Raw genomic sequence first — 19954 nt, forward strand, 5'->3', positions numbered from 1 at the left:
AAATGAATGAGCATTCATTTTGCGCCACTGATTTTCAACCTTAAATTTAAATATTCTTTGCTTAAACACAGCTTCATGTGTTTTGAAAAAAAAGAAAAAAAAAGTTTTTTTGTGGTTTTTATTTGAAATAATTTTTAAATCATTGCTTCATTCTGTGCATTTTCTTTTGCTCTTCAGCTCAGTCCAAAATAATTATGTTCCTATCCAACCAAACTGCATTCTCAGTTCCATTTTGAGGAGATGTATTTTCTCCTGGATCATTTCTATCCATCATAAATATGTTCATAACGAAGACACCTCATTTGTTGTGCCACATATCTGACAGGATCGGGACTCGTCACAATGACAACCCAGAAATTAGAGGAGAAGCTTTGATGAACATGTTATGAAAGTTTGACCCCAAGCTGTGATGTTTTCCATGATCAAAGATTCTGAGAATGCCCAACTCCATTGTAATTTCACCTGGACAAAGGATGGACTTTTGGCATTGGAGACATTGAAACAGAGGTTACAGGAGGCTCCAGCGCTAGTGGTGCCAGACTATAAGAATTTTTTGCTGTATGTGTCTACTTCCATCAGGGGTAAATATGCATGTGCAGTTCTTTGTCAGCCAACAGGTACGGGGACAAGTCCTCAACCTTTTCTCATTTCTTATTATTCCACTGCCTAATCAGAAGTAGATTTGGGGTTACCCTGTGACAATTCTTACCCATTATAGTCACAGAAATCATTTAAATTATGGTAAATCTACATCAACTATGTCCAGGCTCAGAGAAAGATGTTTGGTGCCTAATCTCTGATCTCTTTGCCCCGACCTGATCCTCCCGCTGTATTTAAAAATGTAAATGAGAAAGCAGTCTAGTTGTATAGGAACATAATGTTTGAGAGGCAGGCTTACTTATATCGTGTGTACTGAAACTTTTTGTTGTTGATTTTTAATTATTCTAAGTTTGTATTTAATGTGTGTGTGTTTTTTTTTTGTATAATTTTTTAAATTATTTGCGTAGTTAGTGTAGTGTGTTTTTTACTTTTTGTTCACCTAATCAGCATTAGTGCTCTCAGCTGTTTCTAGTGTAAAGTTCATTTGTCAGCTGTCAAGTCATGTGGGTGACAGAAAAGTCTATCAGCTGGTCAGACTTAAGGAAACATGAGACTGGAAAGAATGACAAACATATGTTTGCGTCATATTATTCCTACCACACACTCCCTTTTAAAGGACAAATTATTTTCCACTCTGTTACTTACAAGCTCATAAAAAACAGCTACTGCTCACTGTATTTATTCCATTGCCATACTGGTAATTCCTTATTTACTTTTAAGTTTCTCATTAGCTTTAATTTATGCAGGGGAATGAAATAAAATTGGGATCTCTCAGCTCGTGTTTCTTTGATTTCTTCAACTGTTCATTTTTATTTAATAGTCTATCTCTTGTGAGTTCCTTCCACTTTATAGCAGTGAAATGTTAAATGACCACAGCATCCTTCTGGCTAAATATTACAAAAACACCAGATTTACACTGAAAAATTCACTTCAGTGCTACTCAATTTACTGCTGTTCTCTTTTGCAGCCCCTTCATCGTACATTTCCTGAGTTTGCATTCACTTTCCCAAACCTCTGAACTAAATAAGCAGCAGCATGCCGTTTACTGTTTAACATTTCATAGTTTAATCTAATTAAAATATAAATCTGTTTTATTTATGTTTTCAGTATATGCCACTGAGATTAAAAAAATAATTAGGAAATGCATTTCACTGTCAGCTACCAGTGGACAGGTTGCCAAGCACCAAGTTAAAAGCCCCCAGATGTTGTGACAGACTCAGTGAGAAAAGCTGTGATCTTCTTGGGTAGATTATGGTTTATTTTTAGCCTTGCCATTTCACACTTACAACCACAAATACATGGTAAATGCTCTATGCACCCATGAAGTGTCTGTTTAAATGCTGCGTTCTCTGTCAGGTTTTGTCGTTAAAACTCTTCTGATAGTTGCTCTGTGTTCCTTCTCAAGCCTTCAGAGCTGCATTAATCCATGAAAAAAGTCCAAAAAAATCCACTTCCCCTCAAAAAAACTTTTTTGTCATTGCTACAACTTGACAGTTTATAATTAATCTGCTGGAATTTGAAAGTTTTAGACAAGTACTGGGAAGCAGCTGATACATGTGTGAAGCCTGCATTGCACAAACAAGAAGTATAGACTTTCAGAGATGTATCTAATACTTAAACTCTTGAAATGAAACATATTTGTAGTTTTATAGATTCTGCATTTTTCAGTGATAGAGGAGGGGTGGGTATTATTGTACAAATTTTGGTCCAGACTAGAGTTTTCTTATGGAAGTATAAGACCAGAAATGATTCAAAGTACAGCACTTTCATGCATGTTCAGATGTGCATCTTTAAGAATGGATCAAAAAACCTCCTACAGAGGATTATCACCTATCTCTGCAGAGCATCTATCATCTCAAAGCTCTTATTTTAAGGTTCTGCCCTTGTTACCCAATCTCAAAATACCTGCACAGCATTAGAGCAGTAGACAGCGGTTTTGTCTCAGGTTACTTCTTGTTAAAGGGGAATTTTTCTTCCCCACTGTCACCAAACGCTTGCTTCAAAGGAAAAACTGAGTTTCTCACTATAATATTTTTAGGATTTGATCTTACTATTTACAGTTCACCAATGACATCTTTTATGATATCATGTTGTATAAATATAACTCAAACGACAGACAAAGAGTCACACATTTCCCTCAGTAGTTTCACCTCACAAACTGAATAAATTTACTGTAACAGCTTTAAAAGATTTTGCTCTTGATTGCATACAGTACATTATTTGAAATAGCAGCTGATGGCATTACAAAAGTACCAGTTTTCTTCTATAATGTGTGCTACACACGGTGTTGGATAGGTAAAGGTTTGTTAGGCTGACTATGCCTTCGATTATATCGTTCAATTTCCAGGCAGTTTTCATAAATATCTTCTGTTGGCTGCTGCTGTTAGAAAAAAAAACAAGAAGAGAGCAAAATGTAAATGTAGTGAGCATAAAGTGACTTCAGCCCAGCTAATGTTTAAGTCTCATTGCAAAACAGTAACTCAAATATCTACAGATTGTGTAAAAGTTGTAGCCTCTCAGTGGACAAGATGGAAATGATTATATTTACCGCTTCTGCTGAGGTAGACGGCCTGCTATTTCTGTGAAGAAAAGTGATATTTTTTTAATATTACAGTAATGTAAAGCCATTAGCGCAGAATTAAGTGTTTCAAAAAATGACTGGAGGCAAATGCTACTTACCTTGTATGCCGTTTGTTGCATCTTATTAGAATGACCAAACCAATTAAAAAGATCAGGAGACACACAGAAGAAACAGTAGCTATCATCAGAATGTCCCAGATTTCTGTGCTTTCTGGAAAAGAGCAATTTGTTACTCATTTAACTGCAGGTCTAATATGCAGTTCGATTCAGCTAAGATGGTATGATTTTTAGAGCACTGATAATACCGGCGGCAGAAAGCATTATTTTTACAGGTTGTCTGTCCGTCCTACTCCTGTAAATGCAATGTGTTTGAGAGAATTTCTGCAAATTTGGCACCGACACTCTTAGACTAAAGGGCGAACTGACTGGATTTTTGTGATCAGAGGTCAAAAGTCAGAACTCAGTAATTCATTTGCTCATCGTGACATAATTTCAAACAAAAGTCTAACTGGATAGATAATAAAAATTGATAAATCGATGCCATTTATATCCCAAAAGTACCCGTGTGACATGATAATGCTGTGCAAAAACCTTGTTCTGGCCATTGTTCAATGAAATAAGTACAGTGGTGGGGAAAAGTTTTCAGACATCCCATACATTTGTGAAATATTGCATTAACAATCACTCTTAAATGCAGTCTTCAAGTGCAATTTCTTTTAGTACAATCACACCCATAATACTGAAAAAGCAATAAAAAACTTAAAATTGATTGGTTCCATAAAAATAAGAGATTTAGAGTATTGGGTCATTTTGGTAGAATGTAGTTTTCTTAGTTTTTCTTGTAAACAATAAACAAAAAAAATCTAAATTGTATTTGTTTGTGTCTGTCTCATGCAGCCACACCTTTTGAAACACAAAAAAGATTTTTTCCACAATTATTTCATGATAATATTTGAGATTGTTTACAATTTTAAGGGTGTCCGGAAACTTTTTCGCACCACTGTAATATCAATTTGGTTACACTAATATTGGATGAACACTTTGAAACCACACTGATTGTGTAGATCTCCCCGGTTGCTGGGTTGAGGATGTGTATGAAGCATCCACATTTGAGATTTTGTAACTTCTCTATAATTCTACAGTGTCATTTAGCTTTTATCCAAAGCGACCTACATCTAAGAGTAGATACACCAACTCCCTGCACCAACATCCATATTTGAATTATTGTCTTCTATCCCGGCTACATCAGAATTAGTTTGATAGACCAAACATGTGAGCACATGCAAGGAATTCCCTTTAATGCCTTCACTGTATATATTACTTGAGTCTGGACAGGTATGGATTTGAAATGCAACTTGAGGCGTACAGCTCCAGGGCGGTGAAGTAGATCTGCATGTAAGCTGTGTCTAGACACTAGATGAGTGGGTGTGTTGGAGTTTACAGCACAGCATAACATAGTAATTGTGTTGCCGTAAATAATCCGTTTACTTTGCTCTGTGGCTGCAGAAAATTCTTGTTTTGTCGACTCATAAAACAAATAGAATTGCACACCTTTAATTATCAGCCTCCAGTTCTGATCCAAGACTCCGTCCTTCATGGAAGTAACTTCACAAGTGTAGTTTCCCGTGTGATAGAGCTGAGCGTTCTCTATGATGAGCGCATACAGCTGACTCTGTGATTCAGACATTTTCAAGGTCAGGTTGGTAGCTTGTGGACTGACGTAGAAGTTTCCCAGAGGGTTGAAAGTGAACATGGTAACTCCATTCATCTTCCACGTCAACTGGTTGAGCGTGCTGATTGACTCGTTGCTACATTGCAGGGTTACTCTGCTGCCAACATTCTCTGAAATGGTTTCCCAAGCTGCTTTACCTTTGGGGGGGAAAAAAAGAATGATTTACATTTTTGTCACATCCACATTGTCACCATTACAGGAGTAGTTTGACTTTTTGTTCACAAATTCTTTCATAAACTCTGTATAAATCCTTCTTCCCTTCAGCTATGTGTTATTGGTTCAAAATCCCTTTTTAATGAAGTTTTATTGAAGATTTGGATTGTACAATAACACAGGCCCGCTTGGTTCTTTCAGTTCCACTAGTTGTGGATAAAGTTTTGTTTTCCAAGCTAAACAAGTTCCCTCTGATAATATATTGCAGGCAGCACCATTGCTGCATCATGGCCTTAGCATTCCTCAAAAGGGATTGTGATTGGTTTAAATATATGCAACCAAGCCGGACAACTTTTTTCTTCCTGTTCCAGAATTATAATAGGAGCAGCTGAGCCGTCCTCCTGTGCTGTGCTATGCTAAACTAGCCCAAAAGTAACAGTTCTGATTACAAGCCCTTCCTACATACAAAACTAACAGATAAAACAACTGGTGGTTCACATTTAACTTGTTTCTGTCTTTACAGACACAAGAGTCACATAAAATGTGCTAATTTAAGCAGAGAAAACTTTCCCAAATTGTCAAACTGTTCCTGTAGCTGTGTCAGAGTGACTGTGGATGATTGTTACCTTCTGGCAAGAAGATACAGAAGATACAACATATCAGAGTCAAGGTCCCATTGATGCCCAAGTGTCTACAAAAGTCTTCCATCCCACCTTGAAACAAAGATAATGTTACGGTAAACATCATGTTTATGTGGGTTTATAGTATTGGTAATTGGTATTTTTATATACACTGTTCAGAAGAGTAGCACCGAGATTAAAATTCTCAAGAGCTCTGGACAAGTATAGACAGAAATGACAAACTGATTAAATGAAAAATGTAACGCCAAAGAGGATATGGTCAAAATTAACAGTACAAAGGGCTTGCCAACCTACATCAGAAGATATTTCCTGTTATTTTGGTTTAGTAAAAACCCACAAATACCAGCTAAAGATCAGAATAAAACCCAAACACCTGTTTGTGAAATTAGAATTACTATTGCGAGTGAGAGTCATGAAGGAGATCACATCCTTTTGAAACCTGGTTCGTAGAGTGACTATCATAACTTACCAATAGTGACAATCTACAGCTCTTCAGTCTTGTTATCTTGTTCTGCGTTCCAAAAATAAAACTGTAAGAATGTCAGTATTTATAACCGGCAGCCTGTACAACTTACACACTGGTTAGATTAAACCTGACCAGAGTGCCTACACACAGAACTGAAATAGTTTCCACGCAGGAAGTGAATATTGAGATGCTGTAGGGGTCTCGGGCCGTGTGCCTGTTGCTTATTGGTTTGTTTCTTTGAGGTTTTCAGAGGATGTTGTCACATTTAACCTATCTGTTTTACAATGACGGTGTACTGTAGTGGCTTTGGTGCTGTTGCAGTCACTCTGCTGGCAGAATGAGAGGCAACATGCTCTCACTTTATGTTTCAAGTTTGAAAATGCTCAAGCAACTTTCAGGAAGCTATCAAGTCTTATCTTGAAACCGAATGTCAAATGGACCTTGCAGCTCATAGACAACGTCACACAGAAACTGAAAAACTCAACAGAGCCTTAAGGTGGAGTTTGCATTTTTCACTCAAAACAATGGCTTCATTCTCACAAGCTGGTTTTGTCAAGTCATCCAAGTGTGTGAAACAAGTAGGATGAAGCATAAAAGCACAAATGGCAGGTCAGTAGACTGCAAAGTTGAGGAGTTTAAGATGGTGTAACTTGACTATAGGTGTGGCCATTCAGTCAAACATGAAGCGTATAGTTTTTTCGGAGCGGTGTCACAAAGTCATTCAACCCACCCACACACACATACACACACACACACACACACACACACACACACACACACACACACACACACACACACACACACACACACACACACTGTTCACATGATAGTCATATCATAGTGTGACTCTGAGATCTTTCTCACACTTCTTCATTTTCAAAGTTCATTTGAGGTTTAACTTTTATCCCGTGGCAGAAACCCAAGACATCTCTATCACCCGTGACTAATTCAAGTTGAATACCTGGATTTCATATGAACAAAAAACAAACTTAGGATAACCCAAACACTGGCAGTTTAACCTGTAAACTACTTGAGCAATCCTCATATGACACATTTCCCAAAAACCCCACCGTCCACTGACTCAGAAAGAACTTCTGATATCTTTACAGTTTAGGCATCTTTTTTTTAGGCTCTGCTTCATCTGAAACCGCTGGGCCCAAAAAATGTTCACGTCCAGAAATGATGGAACCCGTTCTCAAGCGGTATTGTGTATTTTACTGCCCTCACTCCATGAAATGAGTTGTGTTGACAGTTGTATCCGCACACGTGGTTTGGAACCGTGCTTCGGAGCTCCCTCTTCACAAATAGAAACAAGAATTATATTGTTTATCCAGATGTTTGGGTGGGTGCATTTTGCAGACAGTTTGTTATTGATTTAATCCGTCTGGATGCGTCATTGCTTGTATGACTAAGAATCTTTACAAAAATATTTGCTTGACTTTGTCAGGCAAAGTCTTCAGTCTGAGTTTGTTCCAATGATGCAGGATATCCACTAAAATGTTCTTTAACAGTTTAAAGCTCAATATAAGACTTTTAAACCATCAGAGGACATTACAATCATATGTGAATAAGCAAGGGAGCTGCAGCCAGGATATTAAAAATGTGGTCTAAATTTAGTTTTCTTCCATTGCAGTTGCTCTTGATAAGGGCTACTCAGCATTCTTCTCACATAACTGACCATACATGGCTTTCTGTATCTGCATAACAAACAGCATCTGTCATTTTCAAACTGTCAAACTTTTCAGCTAAATTGAGAGAAGAAAAGAAAAACAAAAACTGGGTAGACATTATTGTTGCTGTGGCAATAAAGACCGTAAGTTAATAGGAATTTTAGTTGGACTTTTTTGTATGCCAGCTTGTTTTTGTTTTTGTTCTACCCTCCAGTGCCCAGAAATTCAATTTTAAAATAAAAAGTGTCCGTAAAGGAAGTTTTCACCAAGTGACTCGTTATATTACAGGAGTCACACATGCATGGCTATGGACAAATTATGGATATTTCAAATGGTTTCTGTGAAATCTGAGATTGACATATCTAATATTTTCTAAGGCAACATATTTTTAAAAACTACCCACCTACCCACTTTCCACAGGTTGTTTTTCACACATTGAAATGTGAGGCTGTTTGAACAACAACTATTAAACATAAAAACCTAACATTTTTACTGTTATTTTTCATCGTGTCATTGACTCTTGAAAAGCAGAACTCAAACCAAGTTTATACCAACAGAGTCGGGTCTGAAAATGAAAAATATTCCCCTTTAAAAATTAGTAATAATACAAATATTTTCTTAGTTATATTTACAGAACCATTTAGAAACTCCAGAACAGTACTGGACTTGGACCAGACTGTCTACCAGTCTGTTTGTTTTGTGGTGCAACTTGTCAGACTTGCTCAGTCACTTATGAAAGTGCAACGAAAATAACTGTCTTTTAATTTTGTGTGAGTATTTCATATTGAGAAGTGTTCTTCATGGTTTCTCTTGTATTATTGTGACATGCAGCTTCATATAGTTCAGATCATATCGCTAGTTAACATCTGCATTGTTCACTTTTTTGTTAGTGTAATCAAAGACGGAACTTTTGGGGTTTTTTTTCCACTTGTAATACCCCTCATGTTGTGATATTTTCCAAATTACTGTATGTAATAATACCATACCACTTGTGCATGCTTGAAGTCAGACTATAAAATTTCCTTTTACACTGCTGCCCCTTAGTGGTCATACTAATCCTCACAGCCTTTTCAACTATTCTTGAAGCAATAATCTTTATATTGTGCTTTACCTGATACTGTTTGAATAAATAGTTATCTGTATCTGCTCTTTTTAACTAATAAACCTCTGAGCACTACATGTTTTGAGGACCAAATTTTTTGACTGTTGGCTTGCAAAGTTGAGTTTTCACAATCTTCCAGTGTTTACATGACCTTCCTCCCACTGTCCAACGTTGTGAAAAATAGGTTAAATGTGAACTAACTTCCCCTCAATGTGAATGTAACCGCTTGCCTTTGCCCTAGTTCAGCCTGTGAGAGATTTCTGCCCCCTACATGACGCTAGAAGGATAAATATTATCAGTGGTGGTGCGTCTCATGCAGAATCTGAATTCATATATATATATATATATATATATATATATATATATATATATATATATATATATATATATACTAGATTGCTCATTGTTCTTTTGTCATTTTGTGTCTCATTTTAGTAATACTGTCTTTTTTAATTGTTTTTTGTCTGACTTTTGTCATTTGTCTCACGTTTTTGTCATTTTGTGTTTCGTTTTTTTCTTGTTTGTGTTTTTGGTCTACTTTTCCTCATTTTGTTTCTTTTTTGTCATTTTTTGTCTCATTTGTGTCCATTTTTTGTCATTTTGTAGCTTTTTTTGTGTCTTTTTTTGTCAAATTTTTGGTTTTGTTTCGTGTCATTTGTCTCATTTTTGTCATTTTGTGTCTCATTTTTGTAATATTTTGTCTTGTTTTTGTTGTTTTTTGTCTTTTTTTGTCAGAATGCACTTTTTTGCACTAAAACAAAGGGCAACATTTGGAATTGTGGTTATTCATAGGTTATTATGCTGTGATTTTACTGGTACGGCCCACTTGGGACAAATTGGGCTGAATGTGGCCCCTGAACTAAAATGAGTTTGATACCCCTGCTCTAGTAGTACAATTGTACTTCCATTTTCTTCTACTTTACTCCACTACATTTATCTGACAAATTTATTTTGCAGATTAAGATTTATACTAGAAGATATAATCAAGAAATAAATGATGAATCACAGATTAAGATACTGGTCTGGTAAAAGTATAAAGTGGCATATAGTTTCAAAACCCATGCTTGAAAAGAGTTAAATTAAGATGAAGAAACAATATCAAAGACTTCTGGACATCTACTCTGACAAATTACACACACATTTTTAATAAAAGCAGCATTTCAGTAAATGTTCAAATAAATGCCCAAGCTTCTTCTTAAGCATCATGAGCTGTTTTACTCTGTGTGTGTCTGGGTGTGTGTGTTTTGTTTTTTGCAGAGAAATAGGGAGACAACATTTCTTGACCACGTGTGACTTTTTATTGCGTTGCTTCACATTCCAAAAGAAGATACTGCCACACATCTATCAGCAAAGAAGACTACAAGTTAGTAAAAAGGTTTTTTTTTCTTTCCAAGGATTAATCATGTCTTCTTACAAACATACAGGCAATGCAACAGTCGTAAAATACAAAAATCATACATTACCAGTCATACTGATGTACAAAAGGCCCAGCATCATGCTCTGATCATAGCTATTTGTTTTATGCTGTTCAGTAACTTGGATGTTTCACTGAAGGCTCAGATTCCACTGCATGGGATTAGAGGAGATGAGGAGATCGTGGGGGTCACAAAGGGGTCAAAGTTGTCTCCTCTCTCCGAATTTTTCTCTGGAGCCGTTTGATCATTTCCCCAAAAAACCAACACTGTGAGGTGTCTGACACGTAGGCACATGTCTGAGCGTACATTGTGTGAGTGTGTTCATCCCCACAAAACATGCGACTTCAAGCACCGATGTCTTAACATTAAACTATCATGTTAACACTCGTTATTTAGCTGCATCACAGAAACACGGTTTTATGTGTGGGTGGGTTTGTGTGGATGTGCTGAGGAGTCGCATACAGAAATGAAATTATTAAATTAAAAAAATAACACATCAAGTAGGTCACATAGGTCCCAGAGCGATATAAACACTTGCTACAATCTTACAACATTTGAGAATTCACATTTACAGATAAGGCACAGGAGATCGTACAGTGGCAACGGTTTGACTAAACAAAGCCAGAAAATGTGTGAAGAAGATTTGCCATGAACCCAAGACATCATTTCAGGCTTAATGCACTTGGTATTAAAATATTTGATCATGATTTGCAAAGAAAAGTGTCACCTTTACTCAGATAGATGCACAATACTGCTGCATGGGCTTTTCCTGTCTTTACTTTATGGGGTTTGTGGGATTAATTTTATAATATGATCACAATTAAAACTTTTATGTTTCCTCTAGACAGCAAAATAATTCAAAACAGCCGTTCTGCACATTATGTACGTTATTAGACATGCGATCGGGTGTTATGTACAGCGGGATTCGCCTCTGGTTGTTTGTTTCTCTCTGAATTTCTAAGCACGCTGCAACTATCGTTTTTTCTTGTGGGGAAAGGATCTACTATGGTTGCATCAAATCAAGTAGAAAGATTTTTTTCACAGCCAGGTCAAGGATGCTTGTTTTCATTGATGAGCACGGTTTCTTTTATTGTCTCGCCTCCAACAATACTTTGTGCTGATGGTGCATGATCTTTATCGCCCGGACGCCTGTTTGTACAGCACGAAAAGAGAGGATTTGGCCTGAGGTCGCTACTATAGTTCATTCTCTGATAGAGCAAAATGAGCCCTGCTCCCTTCCATGGACAGCTGATATCACAGTACACAGTTTCCTTAACGGCTACATAATATAAGCAAATCTAAAATGAAGAGAATCACATTGAAAAAGACATTCAACATGTGGTCTTTTTTTTTTTAGGTGGTTTGTTTTTCCTCACTAACTCAGCTCTGGCTCTGCTACCTGGTATATAAACACGAAAAGGAGAGAAATGCTCTGAAATTGATGCACATCTCTCTTCACTTGAAAGAATCCTGTGTAAATGGATGCATAGATGAGGTGTTTTGAGAGTTAAAGGCCTTGCACAGAGTCGAGAACTCTGAATGTGCAATAGAGTAACGCTCTTCTGAACCTGAAAGTGGACTTTTCTTCTTCTTTTCAAAGAGCTGTACACCTGTAAATGTACTGGCACATGTGTATTTTCTAATGGAGAGCCCTTTCACCGGCAAGGCTGACAGCCACATGCTGCATTTGGGAGTAAAAATCAGTGCCTAACTACAGCGAAAGTACTGATTTGCAGACACACGAGTAAATTATAACTCTGTCTCCCCCTATCTACTCAAACCCCATGTAAAAATGTCTATTCCTCCATTGTATATGATTATAAGTCTTTCAATAGAAAAGATGTTTCTAAAAATTGAACATGAATTTTCATCAAGTAAAAACATTTCCCCCCTGCGTGTGTCCTTTCCATATTTTTTTTTAAATATAAGAACACACTTAATAAAAAATACTACTCCTCTCCTCTTTAACGTCTACTTTTTATGAGATTTCATTTTTATCACAAACACTCAGATTTTATGTAGCTTGGTAGAGTTCTCACCTGTATCTTAAAGGTTTTGTATTCTATCCCTGTTGATTTTGCTTTTAGTTTATTGACCTGCCTGTTCAAGAGTGTGCATTGTCTTGACTGAGGTGTGTGTGTGCTCTCTCTTGTGTTGAACATTTGGTGTGTGCAGGTGTACATGTGCTTTGCTCTCACAGGTTCATACGGTGAGATCGTCTGACCTGGCCCTGCTGCTGGCTTTGCTCAGTCGGCTCAGCGGTCTGGTGTCTTCTATCGTATCCGCGGCCTCCATCCCCGCCTCCGCTGGAGGTATCACCTCCTCGTTCACGGCCTCCTCGACCTGCACATCCTCATCCACAACTTCTTCCAACTTCTCCGCTTCCACCTCTGGTGGCTGCACCTCCTCGACTTCCTCCTCATGTAATGTCACCCCCGCCGTCTCAGTGGTCTGGGCATAGGAGGGCAGAGTCTCGTCGTACACCTTAGAGATGTCCTCCATGGGCATCACCTCCTCCGCCTTCTCCTCAAGCCCTTGGAAGGGTGGAGCCCCTCTGCCGGCCTCCATGCCCACCTCGGCCAGCGGGTAGAGGTGAGTCACGGGAGCTTTCTCCTCCTCCAGCAACTTGTAACCTTTTGCTCTCTGCAGAGACGGCATAGCCAGGGAGGGCAGGCTCTTTGCTTGTAGCGGCAGAGGGGCCGATCCCTCACCTTGGGAAGGGGCTGGAGCTGGGGCTGGCTTGCGAAAGACAAAGCGGATCTTCTTCAGGCCCAAGTGGCTGATCTCCACAAAGTTGAGGAACAGTGAGACGCAGGCTACAGCCAACATGAAGATGATGAAGACAGTCTTCTCTGTGGGGCGAGACACAAAGCAGTCCACCGTGTTGGGGCAGGGCCAACGGCTGCATTTGTACAGCGGCAGGATGCGGAAGCCGTATAGGAAGTACTGACCCACCACAAAGCCCACCTCAAACAGTGTCTTGAAGATGATGTGGCAGATGTAGGTCCTCAGCAGGGTTCCCTCCAGCCGGAACTTCTTGCTTCCTTTCGTGCTGGTCTCCTTAGTGGTGCGGACGCTTCCCTGGTCGGGTGCCAGAGGGAGACGCTCCTCGCTCAGCTCCTGTTGACGGGTGAGTTCTGCCTCCTCGCGCTCTTTACGTTTCTCCTCCATATGGACATGGTGCACGGCGTGACCCACGTACACCAGAGACGGCGTGGACACGAAGATGATCTGCAGCACCCACAGGCGGATGTGGGAGATGGGGAAGGCCTCGTCGTAGCACACGTTCTCACATCCAGGCTGCTGCGTGTTGCAGACATAGTCAGACTGCTCATCGCCCCACACAAACTCAGCCGCTGTGCCCAGGATGAGGATACGGAAGATGAAGAGCACCGTGAGCCACACCCGGCCGATCACCGTAGAGTGCTCGTTGACTTCCTCTAAAATATTACCCAGAAAGCTCCAGTCACCCATGATCGGTCCGTAGCACTGCAGAATGAAGGGTGGGGTAGGGAGGGACACGAAGGGTGCAGACGGACAGGGAGGGTGGGGTAGGCAGGAACAACAAGGGGAGGGGAAAAGAGAGTGTCAAAGGTAAGCTAAGCAGAAGAGAAAATCTCAAACTTTAAAATCTTTGAAAAACAATTCTAAGCCATAATTTCACTTGGCTGCATTTGTTTCTATTAGAAAACCTGACCACTTTGAAACTTCGAAAGAGCTGAGCACGTGTTCTGAGTCTGTACAATGAATATTAAAAAACTAAATCAGCAAAATGTCCCCATTATTAAATTAAAACTCGAGGCATTAGTTTAACTGTACTGATAGCTCCTTTTTGTCCTAGTAAACCATCATGGTTCACGATTGTAAATGAACACTAAAATGTTTTTTGCTCGAGGTCTCGAAACTAGCACACCACACCTCTAATAAAGCCAATAAAAGAAAGATCAATAAGTAACATAAAGTTCCTTCTTCTGTATGATAGAGGATAAATGTAATCAAATGGGCAACTTGCCACAGCTGCGGCTCCGGCGAAGTTGAGTCCTGTCCCGTTCTCTTGGCACCCGGCAGGGAAAAGTGAACTTTTTTCTGCCCTCTTTCCCACCTAAAGCCCTGTCCTTGTCGCCCCACTGAGCAGATGTGAATGAATCGGCTCTGATGGTTGGTTTTTAGTTTGCTGCAATATTTAAGCTTGGAGCCAGACGGCCTTTATTTGCCGGGCGACGTGTGGTGACGCAGGAGACAATAGGATCAACAAAGCCAGAGCGGGGATGTATGGGAGCAGGCCTCAGGCTCCCACACCAACATGGACACTGTACTGCCAGGGCACCGGGTCCACAAGAGCAGCCGAGCTCCATGCATGCAACTTCCTCGCACATACATTCCGCATATAGAAGCACAGATACAGTAGATGAAACAACAACAGCAGCATGTGCCTCTGGCTGTGCTGCCATGACTGACGTTAGAGCAGAGTCAGGTCAGGATGAAGGAGAGTTTGTGTCCTCGTGCAGTAAAACTGGACGCTGTTGTTTATACTATCTAGTAAAGAAAGGATTAGGTCCATTTCAAGCACTCGTAAAGGTCGTAATATAATAAATACTTGCACGCTGAGACTTGGAAATTATGGTTTGATTGGAGATGTTCTCTCTCATTGTATTTAACTGAATGAATGACCTTTTAATACTGTCAGGCATGCGGCTTTGTTCATTCTGCATGGGCTTTACAAGAAGCAACAAATTCAGGTCCAGAATGCGATGCATACATTTTCGAACAATGGATCACTGCAAAATAAAAACCCAAATTTTGAATGATTTTTACATTTGTGAAATAAAAAATATATATGTACCGGAAAAATGTGAGTAAATATTAACTAAACATTCCATCTCATTTTTTCTCCTATTTTTTGAGACAAAAGAGCAAAAATTAAGCACTCTAAAATTTCATCGCTGTTGAACCATTTAATTAAAAATTACCAACTATGTTCAGGACAAAAAAAAATCATTGATGCGCTCTCATGAATCACACATCTCAATTATTCAATTTTCATTATTGCTATATTTGAATCTGCAGCATCCAATGGCCAAAAAGTAGAATTTCCTAACAGTGCAACTAAATATTAGAAGAAATTTGACATGATTAAAAGGCACATTTAGTTTATTATCCATATATGTCCTTAATTCTGCACTGCAAATCTTCACTTCTAGTAAATGTTCACTTAAAAATCAATATGGTTACAAAGGGTGAGTTTTCACAAAGTAGAATGTGTTTACCTCTGTGTGTGCAAATCATCATATCTGTGTCACTAACTGGAATGTGAGGAATGTGAGCCACTGAGTGGCAGGACACTGAAATGTCGCTATTACGGTGGTTAGTCAAACTGTCCCAGATCAGAGAAGAAAAACATTCATTCTTTGATGTTGGAATAATTCCACAGATGTTTGAACAGAAGCTGCTGTAGTGCCCAAAGAGGTTTGTTTCCACTGTCTAAATACAGTGATCCCTACAAAGTATGTGAGCAGATAAACCGCAGTATATTATGTTATTATTTTATATATGTTACAAGTGAGTTCAGAGGACAGATTTAAGCAATGTCGATGGCTGAATTTAGTGTCAAAACATTTAAACAAGGAGTACTTGTGATGAAGAAAAAGGCACAGGCAAACCCAGTAAGAGCAGCAGCAGATGGAACTGCATAATAATGAGAAAAATCAAGAAAAAAAGGATTCACTGAACACAACTCAGTCACAGACCATTTGAAACAACATAAAAGAGAGAGTGGTACATTAGAAAGCTTATATTGAGAGAATCACGGAAAGAATAACACTCAGACTGCATTAATGGTATAATAAATACAAGTAAAGCTGTATTTATTGGTGGAATCAAGTATCCTAAAGTGTACAGCCAAAAAACATTAGAAGTGACAGAAATGGATTTTTATTCTGGATATTGATCCAAAGTATACCAATTGCTTGTTGAAGGAGTATTTTGTACCAGAAAAAAAAAATCTGACTGAAAGTCTTAGAGCTTCTCATGTCCCAGAGTTCCAACATTAATCCCACAGAGCAGCTCTGCAATCTGAGGGATAGAAAACTACCTACTAAAACATTGTATCTCTGATCTTTATCAAAGCCACTAATTAGTGTTCAAATACTTTATTGTCTTTATTGTGAACTGATATATATTTAGCATTTAAGACATAGCAGACTTATTTTTCGGAAATAAGTCTGTTCACATGTACTTGTGCCATTTTCTCTGACATTTTGTTATCTAATGGATTGAAATTCATGCATTTAGAAGTGTGGCTGCAGCATCTAAATACTTTTTATGATCTCTATATCTTCGTTTGTCATCATAACTTATAGTTTACACAACTACAATCACTAACTTAATGAGCCCTTTTATGATTATAAATGATAATAATGAAAATGTCTGCGTAATGACGGGACACAGTGGCATGTTTAATCTGTTCAACATTAAAGTTTGATGTATTTAAATAAATAGTCTACACACAAAGACACAAACACACAGTAGTAGTTTTATTTCTTGATGATTTTATAATGCAATCTAATATTTTATAATGCTGTTTTTATTGTAGTTACAACTGATATGGTAAATATAGTTAATATAATTTACATATAATAACAGTTAATACTTTTTAGAATTGCATTTAGGTTTCTGTAACTTTCTCTCATATTCAGGTTAAACTGATGAAGAAAATAAAAAATAGTGAAACTTAAATACCTAAATACATATTTAAGTACTTTCTGACAGAATGGTAATATTTGCATATTATTTATAATAAAGGATTGCTTTTTGATAAAACATAATCGTGACACAAAATCAAGCTCACTGCCATTTCTGTGTGTATATCTGTTGATACTTAAAGTCTTCATAATCCACAACATTTAAAAAACGGTGCCAGTCATTTTTGAAAATGGTTCATAGAAACAAAAGCTGCAACATAATTATTTGTTAAACTTGGAAAATGGGAGTCAGAACTTTCTGCTCAGCTAATCTTGCTTTTAACATTAACATGTGGTGTTATTCAAGTTAAACAAAAGTTTTCCTGCATCCATGTTTCTATATGTGTCTATCAGCCTATCAGCAAATGGGAACAGGATGTTCTACATGCTAGACATTGTGTTGAGCAGCAGAACCAAACCACTATGACCTGCTGCGTGTCAACAATGAGATGTCTTTGTGCCAATATTTAATACTTTTAACATAAACCCCACTTAGACTTTGGAGAAGTTTATTTGAAGAAAGGTTTTGTTTGCCTGCTATCTAAACTGTTGAAAACTTGCTCTCTTGGTAAGTCACTGATGCACCAAATTAAAGGAAGGAGCCAAACAATTACATGGCAGTCAGAAACTGTTTATTTGCAGTTATACAACTCATTTCCCTCTTCACAATCAGATTTCCAGGTTCCACAACTGTTGTGTATTCCCAGGACTCCATGAAATTTTTCTGAAAAATTCAATTTTCCTTGAAGGCCTCTATGGCTTCATTAGTGCCGTTTCTTAAAGCTACTTCACTTTAATTTTTTTAAAGAACTAAAAGAAAATAGTAACAGTTTTTCATTTATAAATTAAAGAATAAAGACAGAGGTGCAGCGTCATTTATTAATTATTTGTTCAACTAGCTTTATTGAGTTTGTTAATGGTATAACGTAATTAACTTCGCGCTAGAAGGTCACATGTTAGCGATACATCAGTTGTCAAAACTCGCTAATCATTCATCAGTAGTAGTCATCACTCCTTTTATGGATGGGTCTCTACTCTCCCCATATTATAGCCAGCCTTCACTGTCTCTCAGCCAATAGCGTTCACAGTTCAACGTGACATCACTGGGCTGGTGAACCACCTCTGGATCTGTGCTCTCTGATCTGATGGGTGATGGGAAATTTGGCGTCTGAAATGAGCTTCACAAATGAATGATGTAATGTTACAGCATGAACCAGTGTTTAAACGTCCCCAAATCATTTAGCTAGTTTCTCCTTGACTAACAGGGCGTTCTGATTGGATAGATACACCCAATCGCCATACATCCAGGAGCCATGATATCTTCTGATATAAAACCATCCTCGACAAAAACCCCAAACACTCATTCTCCTCTGGGCCCTGAATGATTTTGGGTGCAGCCCGTTGTGTCGGAGAATGGAAGCCATGTTCAGAGCTGTGTGGAGGTATCAGGGTGTATCCACTGAGCTGGGGGACCAGGGGACTCCCTTTAAAGAGCCGTGTGTTGGTATAGTGGACGCTTGCATGCTAAGCCCTACGGTGGGCCCGTGAATGGCACCGGGATTTCACACAAAGACATGATGTCATGATGCAGGGTGCGGACTCTTTTGAGCGCGTGCAGTGAGGCATGAGGCCAGATTAGACCTCCGAAGCAGGGCACCAACTGGCCGTTAATCAGAATGCTAACACGCTAACAAACATATCGTACGGCAATCTGCCTACGGCGCTACGGTGCCACGTGCTTCCTGCTTGCAGGGTCTTTTCGAGACAGGAAGTAACAGAAATCTTACTTTTGTACCGGCCTTATCAATGTGATGCAATTTAAGACGTCTGTTTCATGCAACAATACGCATTATGTGATTCTAACACTCGCTGGCAGGGGGTTGGTTTGATTTGGCCTTCTTGTTACCCCTTACACAATGAACATCTCCCACCACTCCCTGAGGAAAAACACAGAAGTAGTTCAATGTGCTGAAAACACGTAAAATTAATGTACCATATAGAATAAGTCTGGAAAGGGGCCTTTTTTAAACATATGCCTATGCCTTGATCTACCATGAAAGGAGAAGGCAGTTCCTGATAGTGTTTCTCTGCTTCTGGTTTGGCCTCGTGCCCTCGCAGCAGAGAAACTGTACCTTCTGAACTATAAGCAAGCAGGTTAACTTTATTTATAAAGCCAAAAGGAGGTTTCTTTACAAGAGTTCTTCACTAGATGAAGAAATGGAGAAGAAATGCAATAAACTGACAGAGAACACAGCATCGAATTTATTGCTTCATAGTCAATATGTAATTGCGGGACTTTTTGTAACATATTTGACACTTTTGCTGTTTTCAGGCCTAAAATCAGCATGGCCGCCTATAACCAAACACCACATGGCATTTTTACAGAAAGATTCTTCTAGAATATTTTATGTACAATTAGGTAAAATTGAAATTGAAAGTTATTTCTAAAGATATTGTAGTAAACCTGTTGACATTCCATAAATCCACACTTGACTCACACACTACTTTATATTAAATAACTCAGAAAGCCTTGGAGTCTGGCCAGTCTTTTCTTCAGGAGGAAATGACATCATGTGGAGCAGGTCATGTGATCTGGAATTAACACACTTCCTTGAGAGGTGTTTTTGTAATGGATAACTTAGTTGAAAGTAATTTCTCGGACACAGACACAATTGGCTATTTTCCATATAAAATTTGATATATTGCCAAAAAAGAAATATCTGTCATGATGATCTCAACTTGATAATAAGAACACAATCAAAAAAATTTTTGAATCAGCTCATTTTATTATTGTTTAGCTAATTAGAAGGTGGTTGTTATTAAATTCAGACAGTTATTTAGCTGACATTTTAGTG

At 38.4% G+C, this 19954-nt stretch overlaps 3 protein-coding genes across 7 annotated transcripts in view; 1 reads left to right on the forward strand and 2 right to left on the reverse strand.

Moving 5' to 3' along the window:
• The window catches only part of si:ch211-214p13.3 (nectin-3-like protein), a 35728-nt gene extending 24612 nt beyond the window's left edge, over positions 1 to 11116 (forward strand). For 3 of the 4 annotated variants that reach the window (XM_055015077.1, XM_023285985.3, XM_023285989.3), the window contains one exon: positions 1 to 1374. This exon is cut by the window's left edge and continues 6387 nt beyond it. The gene's annotated coding sequence lies outside the window, so the exon portion shown is untranslated. Of the gene's footprint in view, positions 1375 to 10201 lie in introns of those variants that run through there. The other variant, XR_008603202.1, reaches the window with a different exon arrangement.
• Positions 2254 to 6315, reverse strand: LOC111578961 (uncharacterized). Of its 2 annotated transcripts, none has more exons than XM_035955343.2 (6): positions 6176 to 6315; positions 5692 to 5778; positions 4732 to 5049; positions 3280 to 3391; positions 3149 to 3179; positions 2254 to 2977 (listed from the first exon to the last, which is right to left on the reverse strand). In XM_035955343.2, exons 2-6 carry the CDS (start codon positions 5771 to 5773, stop codon positions 2876 to 2878), a joined length of 645 nt encoding a protein of 214 aa, XP_035811236.1. In that variant the 5' UTR covers positions 5774 to 5778; positions 6176 to 6315; the 3' UTR covers positions 2254 to 2875. The 2 variants fall into 2 exon arrangements, with proteins under 2 accessions (XP_035811236.1, XP_023141758.1); XM_023285990.3 differs by having other exon boundaries at positions 2254 to 2980.
• Positions 10220 to 14639, reverse strand: LOC111578959 (gap junction alpha-8 protein). The gene is made up of 2 exons (XM_035955337.2): positions 14372 to 14639; positions 10220 to 13848 (listed from the first exon to the last, which is right to left on the reverse strand). Exon 2 carries the CDS (start codon positions 13831 to 13833, stop codon positions 12562 to 12564), a length of 1272 nt encoding a protein of 423 aa, XP_035811230.1. The 5' UTR covers positions 13834 to 13848; positions 14372 to 14639; the 3' UTR covers positions 10220 to 12561.
• Between the last annotated feature and the right edge of the window lie 5315 nt (positions 14640 to 19954).

The sequence above is a fragment of the Amphiprion ocellaris genome, chromosome 11 (genome assembly GCF_022539595.1).
Source record: "Amphiprion ocellaris isolate individual 3 ecotype Okinawa chromosome 11, ASM2253959v1, whole genome shotgun sequence".
Classification (NCBI taxonomy): Eukaryota; Metazoa; Chordata; class Actinopteri; family Pomacentridae; genus Amphiprion; species Amphiprion ocellaris.